The sequence below is a fragment of the Equus przewalskii genome, unplaced genomic scaffold (assembly GCF_037783145.1).
Source record: "Equus przewalskii isolate Varuska unplaced genomic scaffold, EquPr2 ChrUn-10, whole genome shotgun sequence".
Classification (NCBI taxonomy): domain Eukaryota; kingdom Metazoa; phylum Chordata; class Mammalia; order Perissodactyla; family Equidae; genus Equus; species Equus przewalskii.
The window spans coordinates 802,703-816,124 of NW_027228747.1; the positions used below are offsets into that span (position 1 = coordinate 802,703).

At 44.1% G+C, this 13,422-nt stretch overlaps 1 protein-coding gene across 1 annotated transcript in view; it reads right to left on the reverse strand.

The window, feature by feature from the left end:
* Window positions 1-13,422, reverse strand: part of TDRD10 (tudor domain containing 10) — a 46,274-nt gene that overhangs the window by 30,821 nt on the left and 2,031 nt on the right. The window contains exons 2-3 of the mRNA XM_070607389.1: window positions 9,810-9,889; window positions 8,862-8,920 (exon numbers count right to left, since the gene is read on the reverse strand). Of these exons, the coding sequence (XP_070463490.1) occupies window positions 8,862-8,920; window positions 9,810-9,889 (139 nt within the window). The remainder of the gene's footprint in view (window positions 1-8,861; window positions 8,921-9,809; window positions 9,890-13,422) is intronic.

The window sequence follows — 13,422 nt, forward strand, 5'->3', positions numbered from 1 at the left end:
CTGGGCTCCCGTCTTCCTAGGGCACAGCTGCACCCTGCCGTGACCAGTGACTGCGCCTTCCTCCAGATGGCCATTTCAAGCCCCACACTCTCCAACCACCTTTCCCGCTCATGCCTCTGGTTCTCCAGCTCCACTCTCTGGTCTGTGAGCCTTCCAACCCTGCCACTTTGCCACCATCCTGCAAACTCCTGACTCTAGCCTGCCTCTCCTGCTACCCGTTCTGCCCAACCCCACCGCACCCCGTCCCTGCTTTCCTCTTTACCCAGCTTAGACGCCATGGTCTATCACTGCATCACCTCCTTCTGTAGACTGCTTCATGGCATTCCTGCCACATCTTCCTAATTATCAGATCCCCACTCTCCCAAACAGAACTACTGCAGACTACTTCCTACTCAACCCCCCCATACTCTCTTTCTATTCAGCTGATAACCCCGATTCTTATTTCACTGAGAGAAGCAACCAAAAGGGAACATCCATACCTCCCACCACATCAGTCAACGTCCCCGCATCCCGGTGTGCCCCCCTCTGCACGGAACACCTGTCTTTGCTCTGGATCCCCTCCCTCTCACATTCTCAAGGCCTCTGATGCTAAATTATCTCCTCTCTCTCCTGCATCAACTCCCCTCTCCACTGGATGAGCATAAAAATGAGCTCTAATATCTGCTCTCTTAATACTTATAGACACACAACATCTTTGACCACACATCCTCCTCCCACTACCACCCTATTTTCCGATTCTCCTTTATTATAAAAATCCTTGAAAAGTTGTCTATACTGTCTTCACTTCCTCTTACTCAACAAATATTTATTTAGTTAGTTAGTTAAGGTGCCTACCCTGTGCTAGAAAACATTTTAGGTGCAGGAAACAGAGCAGACAAAACCCCCTCGCCTCCTGAGACTTATCTTCTTTGGGGAAGACAGATAATCAATAAGATGAACAAGTAGTGTGCATGGTGAGTTCGACAGTGATAAGTGTCAAGGAGACGGAAGTCAGAGGAGACAGGAGTGGGGAGCTGTAATCTAGGGAGAACAGCCAGGCAGGCCCTTTGAGAAGGTGACATCTGAGTGAAGGAGGCTGACACCTAGGAGACGAGCATGCTAAGCAGAGGCAACAGCAAGTGCAAAGGCCCTAAGGCAGGGCTGAGGTCCAGCAAGGAGGCCAGTGAAGCTGAAATGGAGTGAGCAAGGGAGAGGACTCCGGTGATGCAGGCAGAGGGCTACAGGGGACCAGCTCCTGTGGGACCTCACGGGGACTCTGGCTCTTCCTGCGTGAGAAGGAAAACCACTGGAGGCTGCTGAGCAGAGGGGTGCCGAGATCTGCTTACGGTTTTATAGGATCCCTCCGGCTGCTGTGTTAAGACTAGACTGAAGGGGAGCAAGGCCAGAAGGGAAACAAACAGGCCACTGCAGTGACCCAGGCAAGAGGACGGTGGCTTGGATCAGGGCATGAGCAGTGGGCATGATGGGAAGTGCTCAGATTCTGGATGTATTTAACTTTTTGTTATAAAAAATTCCAAACACCCATACAAGTAGAGAGTACAAACTTTCCCACAAACCCATCACCAAGCTTCAAGAACCAACCACCTTTTGCCATCACTGTTTCATCTCCCTCTCCACCCTTGTTTGCTAGAGTGTTTCAAAGCAAATCCCAGGTATCGTTGTCACATTTCACCCTTCAATACTTTACACCTGAGAAAAGGACATTTCCCTACTTAGATGCAATGCTGTTATCAAAGTAAGAAAATTAACAATAATTTCTTATCAACTAATGGGCAGATTTCACCAACTGTCTCAAAAATCTCTTTTCAGGGTTGTTTTGTCCAAACAGGATCAAAACGAGGTCAATTCATTAAATTTGGCTGTCAATTCTCTTAAGTCTCCTCCAAATCTCTTTAAATCTATATCAGATCCCCTACTGTCATTTTTCCATGACTTTGACTTGTTATACAAACCAGGTCAGCTGTCCGGTAGACAAGAGTTCTGCTTCCTTCTGCTTGCATTGAACTTGACCTCCCCACTATTTCCTTTAGACTGGAAACTAGCCATAGACATTCTAGATATACGCTATTATTTACTTATTTTTTGGTTAGAGTATTTTATAAATGGTGTGATCTTCTTCATAACACTGTATCAGTTTAGGGGGCTCGTATCTGCTTGCTTCACTTTTAGCGATGCTAAAATTAATCAGTAAATTCAGATGGTGACAGCCTGTGCCATCTACTGTAAAACTGTCCATGAATTTTTTACCTAATGAATTCACCATTCTCTGATAACCACTGTCTGAAACAGGTATTTTATTGTGGCTTGCAAAATGATGATTTTAGGAGGCCGGCCCCATGGCTGAGTGGTTAAGTTTGCACGCTCTGCTTCGGTGGCCCAGGGTTTAGCTGGTTCAGATCCTGGGCGCGGACATGGCACCGCTCATCAGGCCATGCTGAGGCGGCATCCCACATGCCACAACTAGAAGGACCCACAACTAAAAATACACAACTATGTACAGGGGGCTTTGGGAGAAAAAGGAAAAATAAAATATAAAAAGAAAAAATGATGATTTTATAATTCTATAATTTGTTCTGCATTTATGAGCTAGAGTTCGTCTGTAAAGAACTTTCTCTCATCTACTAGGGTCATTTGTTTGCCCTGAAATAGTGCTTGCGTTAGAAAAGCAGGATAAATACTTATTCTTTCCCTTTAATTATCAAGTTATATATAATGACCTTCTATCTTTCTACTTTCAGTTGTGTCCAGTGAGTTTTCTTTCTTTCTCCTTTCTTTAGGGATCATTACAAATTATTGCTTTTCTAAAATCACCCTTGAGGTCTGTTTTTTTATTTTATTTTTTGAGGAAGATTAGCCCTGAGCTAACATCTGCTGCCAATCCTCCTCTTTTTGCTGAGGAAGACTGGCCCGGAGCGAACATCCGTGCCCACCTTCCTCTACTTTAAATGTGGGACACCTACCACAGCATGGCTTGACAAGCAGTGCCATGTCCACACCCGGGATCCGAACCAGCGAACCCCAGGCCGCCGAAGCAGAACGTGCAACCTTAATCGCTGCGCCACTGGGCCAGCCCAGGGAGTGGGTTTTTTAAACACATAATTTTGATTCCTTTAATTATGAAAACACTTATGTATTTCTAAAGTCAAAACAATGAGGTAAATTCAGAAGTTATTCTTCCATCTTCTTTCTATCCTTTTTCCCTTCCCTCCCCGATAAGTAACTATTCTTATTCCTTTACATCTTTCTAATGTTTATTTTTTTATTTTATTTTTTTTTTTAAAGATTTTATTTTTTCCTTTTTCTCCCCAAAGCCCCCGGTACATAGTTGTATATTCTTCGTTGTGGGTTCTTCTAGTTGTGGCATGTGGGACGCCACCCCAGCGTGGTTTGATGAGCAGTGCCATGTCCGCGCCCAGGATTCGAACCAACGAAACACTGGGCCGCCTGCAGCGGAGCGCGCGAACTTAACCACTCGGCCACGGGGCCAGCCCCTCTAATGTTTATTTTCGCAAATTTAAAGTGGGATTCTATTCTCTTCCTCCCTTCTGATACTAAAGATTGTTTGATTCTAGGTACATTTTTAAGGTAGAGCCAAAATTACCTACCAACAGATTGAATGTGCAGTGTGAGAAAAATGTGAGGTATAAGATGAGGATATTTCTCAGATTTGGGGCCTGAGAAAAATGGTGTTGCCATTTACAGAGATGGGGAAGACTGGGAGGCGCAGGCTTAGGGGATGACCAGCGGCTCGGTTCCAGACCATTAAGTTTGAAATGCCTATTAGTTACCCAAGTAGAGCCAGTGGATAGGCAACTGAGTACACAAGTTTAGAGTTCAGGGGAAAGGTACACGCTGGGAATGCAGATGATAACTGAAGTCAGGTTTTCTATTGTGACAATCGTACACCTGCATTAGTGAAACTTTTCTTTCTTTTTTTTTTTTTCCAATTCTTATGTCTTTCTTTTTCCTCGCCTAACGGCACTGACCAAAACCACCAGTATAACGTTGGCAGAAATAGCAATAGCTGGTGTCCACATCTTGTTCCTGATCTCAAAGGGAGAGCTATCAAAGTTGTGTCACCAAGTATTACATTTGCTGTACCATGGTTAAGTCCTTAATCCAACTAGAAACCGTTTGGTGTAGGTTATAAGGTAAAGGTCCAATTCCACTTCATCTGTAAGGGTACAAAATGCCTCAGAACCAGTTTATTGAATACTCCCTTCTTTCCCAACTGATCTGCAATGCCACCTGGTTTTTATACACAGCCACCAAGTGTTCATATATGTGTCGGTCTGTTTCTGGGCTTTCCATTCCGTTCCATGTGTCAGCCGTCTAGCACTGCACCCACATGAAGGTCGTCATTACTCCAGTGAGTTTGCTTTCCTCTCTGTCTCCCTCACTCTTCTTCAGAAAGGTGCTGTTCTATCCCATGTAAATTTTAGAATCAGCTTGTCAAGTTTTTTGGAAAACCCTTGGGTATTTTGATCACAATGGCAATCTACGTATCAATTTAAGGATCATAAAACTGAATCTTCTTATCCATCTATTTGGGTCTTCCTTAATATCTTTCAATAAAGCCTCAATTTTCTGTATATATGTCTTGCACAACTTTTATTAGATTTAGTTCTAGCTCCTTGTATTTTTGGTTCCTTATATAGAAATACAATTGACTTTTGTATATTTATCTTATACTCAGCCACCCCACTAATTCTCAAGAATTCTAACAAGTCCCAGATTCTCTTAAGCTTTCAACTTAGACAATCCTCTTCAAATAATGACAGTTTTGGTATTTTCCTTTCCATTCTTACACCTTTTCTTTTTATTTTCTCACTTGTTCTGCGTAAGTCCTCTCATAAAATGTTAAACAGAAGAGGTGTAGAGGTATTCATGTCTTGTTCTTGATTTTACAATACTTCCGTTTCCAAAATGATAATGTTTTCTGTACATTTTTTGTAGATATGCTTTATCAGATTTAGCAAGTTTCCTCTACTCACAGTTTAAGTGTTTTTTCATGAACTGCGTTTTTAACTTTATCAAAGGTTAATTTTTAACTTGAAGGTACACAGACCATGCAGGTAATATGAGTTTATACCCAATTCACGTGAAATCAGGCCTATTGTTACGCTTTTGGGGAGACTGCTAGTCCTACCAGCCCCAGATCCAGCCAAGACAGATTAGCTTCCTCAACTCCACCCTGGACGGTGAGCAAAGTTCTTGTGGTTCACACTTTCACTGAAGGCCCAGCCCTTCAAGGATCTGCTTTTGCAGTGGTGTCAGTTACCACGCCCCTCGTCACACAGGCCCAGAGAGTCAGCTCCTGTCCCCATATGGCTGTGACAGTCTAAGCCCTTTGGTTTTTGAGGCAGGCAGACACCCTAGGGCATCAGCCATGCTCTTCTGGTTTTCAGTTACTACTTATTTTGGGCCCTCTTAATTTTCCTTACTTTCTTAGGTCTCAGCTATGTATTTAAAAGTGGTATTTCTTATATTTCAGCTCCTATTTCCAAGTTTTTTCTTGTGAGACAGTTTTCCAGTTATCCAATCTATCATAATTAGTTATTAATCTATCATTTGGCATCATGTAGGTTACTTGTATACTCAGCAAGAAGAGTTTCAGAAAAGCAGGGAGGGTAGAAAGCAAATTAGTGGGTTCAAGAGTAAGTGAGTGATCAATTTCAAAACTCACTACAAAGCTACAGTAAGCAAATGTGGTACTGGTATAAGGATAGACACACACATCAATGGAACAGAATGAGAGCCGGAAATAAACTGCTACATTTATAGCCAAATGATTTTCAACAAGGATGCCAACATAATTCAATGGGGAAAGAATAATCTTTTTAACAAATGATGCTGGAACAACTGGATATCCACATGCAAAAGAATGAGGTTGACCCCTACCTCACACCATACACAAGAACAAATTCAAGAAGGATCATAGACCTACATATAAGAGTTAAAACTATAAAACTCTCAGAAGAAAACATAACTGTAAATCTTTGCAACCTTGGTTTAGGCAATGGATTCTTAGATATGACACCTAAAGAACAAGCAACCAAAGGAAAATAGAAAACTGGAATTCATTAAAATTAAAAACTTTTACATATGAAAGAATACTATAAAGAAAGTGAAAATACAAATGATGGGAGAAAATATTTGCAAATCATAAGAGATTTGTATCTAGACTATATAAAGAACTCTTACAACTCAATAATAAAAAGACAAAGCAATTTAAAAATGGGCAAAGGATTTGAATAGATGTTTCTCCAAAGAAGACATACAAATGGCCAATAAGCACATCAAAAGATGCTTATTAGTTATTAAGAAAATGCAAATCAAAACCACAATGAGATACCACTTCATAGCCACTAGATGGCTATAATCAAAAAGATGCACAATAACAGGTTTAGGAGAGGAAGTGGAGAAACTGGAATCCTCATACATTGCTATGTGAATGTAAAATGGTACAACTGTTTTGGAAAACAGTTTGGCAAAGAGTTATCATATGACCCAATAATGCCATTCTTAGGTATATACCCTAGACAACTGGAACATATGTTTACATAAAAACACGTACACCAACGTTCAGGGCAACAGCATTCCTAATAGCCAAAAAGCAGAAACAACCCAAATGTCCATTAAATGACGAATAAACAAATTCTGGTATAGCCATATAACGACATGTTACTCGGCCATAAAAAAGAACGAAGTACTGAGATATGCTATAACATGGATGAACCCTGAAAACATTATGCTAAGTGAAAGAAAACACAAGTGTCACATGTTGTATGATTTCATTTATATGCAATGTCCAGAATAGGAAAATCCATAGAAATAGAAAGTAGATTAGTGGTTGCTAAGGGCTGGGAGGAAGAGGGAAGGAGGAGAAACTGCTAACGGGTATGAGGTCTATTTTGGGGGTGTTAAAAATGTTTTGGAATTAGTGGTGATAGTTGCACAACCTTGTGAATATACTAAAAACCACTGAATTGTACACTTTTAAATACAGAATTTTATCTCAATTAAAAAAGAAATGTTAGTACAACGAAAACTAAAAAATAATAACGCTGGCTACTGTTATTGCTGTGAGTAATAAACCATCCTTCATCTTTGATCCAAAACTTTCATCTTCCACCAAGTACCATGAAACTGCTGCAGGCTGATTCGTTGGTTTGCAAGTAGGGAGAAGTCTCACTCACTTCACAGTTCTTGACAGGACATTAATGTTGTAATCAGAAATCCTTTTTAAAATCCTACACCTTTAGCTCAAGTCTCTTCTCTGAGGATGGTCTGAGTTTGTTAAGTTGACAGAAAGCACTGAGGGGAAGGCTGCTGCTTTCCTGTGAAGGGTACAAGGACCAATGGTCACCAAGACCACTGTGTGGGACGGCACGGCCAAGCAAGCCCCGGGTGCTGGGCTTTGAAATGGGGTCTACCAGACAGAGGTGGCAGAGCATCTCGGTACCTGCCTCCCCCAGACCACTGCAAGAACCACCCACGGTGGCGCCTGTCCTCGTTTCACTGGCAAGTCACAGGTTGTACCAGCCTGCCACGAACGGGAAGCGGAATCAGCCCTAATACTCTCTTTTATCAGGCGCCAAGAGTCCCCCAACCCGCCCCTTTGATTATGATTTTATCTATTGGGTCAAAATGAAGTACCTCATTCTCTCTGCTCCAATACCATTTTCTCCTCTGTCAGATAAGAACATAATAGGTCCATCTTTATGATACGGCATTATTTACATGTCTTATTGATGATGTGGTTTGCTACTTGGGGGCAACTGGACATGGACTCAACTCCCGGCTGGCGCTCACTAGGTCTGTGTACTCAGCTGAGGGACTCAACCTCTTAGAGCCTCGGCTGCCTCATCTCCAGGGTGGAGACACCACCCACCACCCAGAGTTATTATAAAAATTTAATAAAACCACACTAATGAAGCACTTACCCTATTTCCTGGAGCATGCTTGATCATTAAAACATAGTAAGTGTTGTAAAAGGAATAAGGTACAGGTTGAGCAGAGAAAATTGAGTTTAACTGATTGGCATAAGGGCAGAGAGACCAGGAAATGTTTGAAAGACATTTGGCATGCAGCAGGGGCTCCCCAAGGGTTAGTTGGCTAGTTTCTCTCATCTTTCTTCCAAGACTGAGCTCCTTGAGTGCGAGGACTAGGTTATTTCTCTTTAAGCATGCTGAGCTCCAAGCATATCATTTTGCATACAGTAGATGCTCAAAAAAAAAAGTCAGAGGATGCTTCCATCCAGATTACACTTCCATTTTCCTTTCATCTGTACTTCAAATGCGCTTATTACAAATTTTAAGTACTTACGTTGTTCTATAATTATTTCAGCTTTGTTGGTCTGGCCTCCCCAGACAGACAGGAGGATTCCTGGGGTCAAAAATACTATGGTTTACCTTCTACTCTCTAAGTACACAGCCGACTGACTCAACTGGTTCATTTCAAAGTGAAATGGGTGCAGTTTTTTGGCTGAAACCTGACTGCTCCCTATGATCAAAGGATCGACAGGAGAACCCTAATACAGCCCATTCTTAAAAAGAAGCTGCCTCACTGCAGCCCCTCCATCCAGCCAAAGCCGTAAGTAGGGGGACCACCCATCCAGGGTCACACGGGACAAGTGGGGGACCAACCATGCAGGATGCACAGCTTTCAGTGCTAAAACCCTGCAAGTGCAAGGCAAACTCTGACAAGCTGGTCAGCCTAGTCACCAACTAGTGACTGCTTGCACATTTATAGCTCTAAAATATCTTTAAAACTGGTAAAATTAAGTTATTGACAGATTAGTAAGTCATATGGGGGAGACCAAAGAAAAATGGCAGCGGTTCACAGAGAGTGAAGAATACCTCAGAGATATCCAGCGGAAGATTGCCAACATACACCTCTGTCTCCCTTTTCTTGACTCCTAAGAAGAAAAATAGCATAAAAAGGCAGGCACACAGTTAGAAGATTCAGAGGAGTTAGAACATGTGATAAGTGACACATTTTCTTCAATTTTAAAACATACCCACACACACCCCCCTACAAACACTGCTCCCCTCGTGAACAGTGAACGGTTATACAGTGCTTGATCATTCAGCAAATCCTAAGGCTATGGCAGTGGTCCAGTGTTACGCGTTGGCTGTGGTTATCACTGCCTCCAAGGCAGGAGCTCATTCTGAGGGGGACAGAGTCATCAGCACACCAGGAATCCAGCACTGTCAATGAGGCAGTATGAAGAGTTCCGGGACCAACAGGGGCTGGGTTTCTGAGTAAACATTAAGCTGAAGGAGGGAAGGAAGGGCGTGTAGGGCAGGAGGGAGGCTGAAGGGAATCCAGGCGGAGGGAACAGCACACACAAAGGCATGGAGATATAAAAAGGCGTGGCATGTTGGGGAAATTGCATGTAGTTGGGAATGGCTAGACTGCAGGCTGCACGTGTGTGTGTGGTGAGAGAGGAGGCAAGACAGGCAGGCAAGGCCAAATGACGAAACTCCACTGGCTGTGAGGAGTGGGTGAAGGGTTTTAACCAGCGAGCTGACATCGACATAGCTGGGTTTTAGAAAGATCGCCTTGGAGATGGTGGAGGGTGAAATGGAAGAAGGAAAGAATTGAAGAGAAGCATGGAGTTAGGAGCAGCTAAGGCATCAGGGACTGAGGGCCTGCACTGTGGCAGTGCCAGGGGGACACATGGAGCAAGAGCAGAACCCAGGGGGATCCCAGGTTTCACAACTAAACAGAAACTGAGGAGATTAACCAGGATGCAGGTTACAGATCGAGGTCCCAGCACCAACCAACCCCTCAAGCCAACTCACTCGGAGATTTCTGCTCCTCCAACACTCCATCCTTCCTGAGTAGTTTAGCAGAGGGTCGGAAGTCACTGCTGCTCCAGGACCTGTCAAACACATATCTCAGTCTTGCACCTGCTAAGGCCAAACTCCAACAAAAGGGTATAAGAAGCAGGGCTCCCCGCGACGGCTCCCCACCTAAGCCTCCATGCTGGGGGTAACTGCTAAGCCCTGGGCCTGGGGAGGCAGGCACAGGAGAAAGAGGGCTGCCTGGTGGAAGAAGGCGTGTTTATCAGAAAAAGGATGCGACTTACATGCTGCAGTTTCTTCCAGCAGGATCTCCTGCAAAACCAACCAGCACAGTTAGAGGAATGCCAGGATAACTCCCCATCACATAACTACCGAAGAGGTACTGTGGCAGGCAAAACAATGGCCCCCCAAAGTGGTCCACGTCCTACTTCCCAGAACCTATTAAAGATTCTGGGGGCTGGCCCCATGGCATAGTGGTTAAGTTTGGCAAACTCTGCTTCAGTGGCCTGGGTTCACGGATTCCGATCCCAGGCACGGACCTACATTACTCGTCAGCCACTGTGGTGGTGACCCACATATAAAATAGAGGAAGACTGGCAACAGATGTTAGCACGGTGAATCCTCAGCAAAAAAAAAAAAAAAAAAAGATTGTGGTCACCAATTCCAGTGCAGGGGGCAGCTTTTCCACACCACCAAGCAGTGCTCCAGATACCAGGTGGGTGTCCCACAACTTAATTCGGACACTTTCTACCCCAGAGATAGCATCAGTTTCCATAGGCTAAGGGCTCAGTCCCACAGGACTGTCCCCTACCACTTCAGATGCCAATCACATGCAAGCCCAAGTTGTCACCTGTGCTTCAGACTGACCAGCCATAACCCGGAGGTTCCCAGGACCCCATCCTTGACTTCAATCAATTTGTTAGAGCAGCTCACCATCTCAGGGCAACAATTTTACTCACTAAATTACCAGTTTATTATAAAAGGATATACCTCAGGAACAGCCAGATGGAAGAGATGCACAGGGCAAGGTAAGGGCAAAGAGCACAGAGCTTCCAGGGCTGGCCTGGTGGCACAGCGGTTAAGTTCACACGTTCCACTTCGGTGGCCCGGGGTTCGCCAGTTCAGAGCCTGGATACAGACATACCCACCGCTTATCAAGCCATGCTGTGGCAGGCGTCCCACATATAGAAGAAGATGGGCACAGATGTTAGCTCAGAGCCAGTCTTCCTTAGCAAAAAGAGGAAGATTGGCAGCAGATGTTAGCTCAGGGCTAATATTCCAAAGAAAAAAGGCACAATTGCTGACGTCACTTAGTGTAGGACAGCCAGCCTGGCATACTTCACCGGGTGGCGATGATGTCGAATGTGGAGAAGGTGCCAAGAGTCTGGGGAAGGCCTGCCCTGCCTCCTGACAGTCACAGCCTCCTTGTGTGACCTCTAGCAATTCACACACACACACAGAGCTTTCATGCCCCCTCCAGGCACACCCCTCTCCCCAAATCCCTGTGTGTTCACCACTCAGCTCCTCTCTGAACCCCAGCCTTTTGGGGTTTTATGGAGGCCTCATTACACAAGCACTACTGATTAAATCATTGGCCATTGGCTCAACCTCCAGCCCTTCTTCCCTGCCCATAGGTGGGGCGTGGCACCCTATAATCACCTGGTTAGGTCCCCTGCAGCCAGCCCCCAACCTTAGGTTACCTAGGGGCTCATTTACATAACAAAAGACACCTTTATTGCTCTCAGCACTTAGGAAGTTCTAAGGGTTTTAGCAACTCTGTGCCACAAATGGGACAAAGACCTAATACATATTTCTTATTACAAATCACAATATCACACCTATGAATATGTCTGGTTACATGGCAAGGGGGAATTAAGGTTGCAGATGGAATTAAGGCTGCCAATCAGCTGACCTTCAAACAGATTATCCAGGTGGGCCTAATGGATTACAGGAGCCCTTAAAAGTGGAAGAGGTATGCAGAAGTGAGGGTCGGATAAAGAGATGTGACAACAGAAGCAAGACTAAAGCAATGCAATATGAGAACAACTCCACCACTGTCACTGGCTTTGAAGACGGAGGAAGGGGGGCCACAAGCCAGGGACTGCAGGCAGCCTCCAGAAGCTGGAAAAGGCAAGGAAACAGGTTCTCCTCTGGGGCCTCCAGAAGGAACGCAGGCCTGCTGACACCTTGATTTTAGCCCAGTGGGGCCTGTGTCAGATTTGCTATGGCAGCAAACAGAAAACTTATACAGGTACCATAAGCCACTCTAAAACCACCCCCACTCCCGCACAGGGGCCAGCCTGTGGATAGAATGGGTCTTTGGAGTTAGAGAGATGCAGCTGGGAGTCCAGCCCAGAGACCTTGGGCACGTCGTCGTAGCTGTCAAACGGGAATTAAAACACCTATAGATCACGAGGGTGAAGTGAGATACTGCTCTTAAAGCACTAGGGAGCAAGAGCTCAATAAACGGGAGCCATTGTGTTTAATTCTATGGATTTCACTGGCACTTTCCTATGACCCTGTGGAGTATTACCTTTCCATTTTACAGATGGGAAAGGCAAAGCTCAAGGACACCAGATGATTTGCCTTTTCCGACAGCTGCTAAGAAAGCTGTCGAAGTCATTTTAAAGGAATTTTTTTGCTTTACTTTAGGAGAAACATAAATTAAAGCAAATTTTAAAAGAAAATGGTAACTTTCCTCCTCTAAACTGTTCCCAGCTGTGAGAGAAAACAACTATTTTAGTTGCAACTAAATTTAAATACAACCAAAAATGTTTAAGACAATTAAAAGACTTGGGCATGGATGAATAAAACCAGAGAGATTTATGGCAGAATCAGGGCTATGGGTGTTGGTCCCAATTTCCTCGTTACCCCTGGAACAGTCTACGGGCTCCTGGCACGGGGCAGGCATCAACACCTCCAAAGCAAAGGCCCAGCATAAATCTTTCAAAGACAGCTTAAGGGCCTGCCAGGTGCTATGCTAAACAGCTATTACACATTGTCTCATTTAATCCTCATGGAAACTCCTGAGAGCTTATTACCCCATGGTACAGATGAAGTCCTAGAGGCTCCGACAATAACCTGGCAATTTGTCCAAATCACTTAATATATGCTCATCAACAGAGAAGCCTGTTTTTGGAATCCAGACCATATGACTCCAAAGTTGTGAGCATCCACTCTACTGCTTGGTCTGGAGGAGTATCTCGTGTTTTCAAAAACACAAAAAATATATAAAGAACTCTTAGAACTCAGTAACAAGAAGATAAGCCAATCAACTAAAAAGTGAGCAAATGATCTGACAGACATTTCTCCAAAGATATACAAATGGCCCATACGCACATGAAAAGATGCTCAACATCCTTAGCCACCAGGGAAATGCGAATCAAAACCACAAGGATACTACCTCACACCCACTAGGACGGCTATGCTAGAACAGACAGACAATAATAATAAGCGTTGAGGATGTAGAGAAATGGGAACTCTCATATTGCTGGTAGGAACACAAAATGGTGCAGCCACTCTGGAAAACAGTTTGGCAGTTTCTCAAAAAGTTAAGCAAAGAATTCCACATGACCCAGCAATACCACTCCTGGGTATCCACTTACGAGAA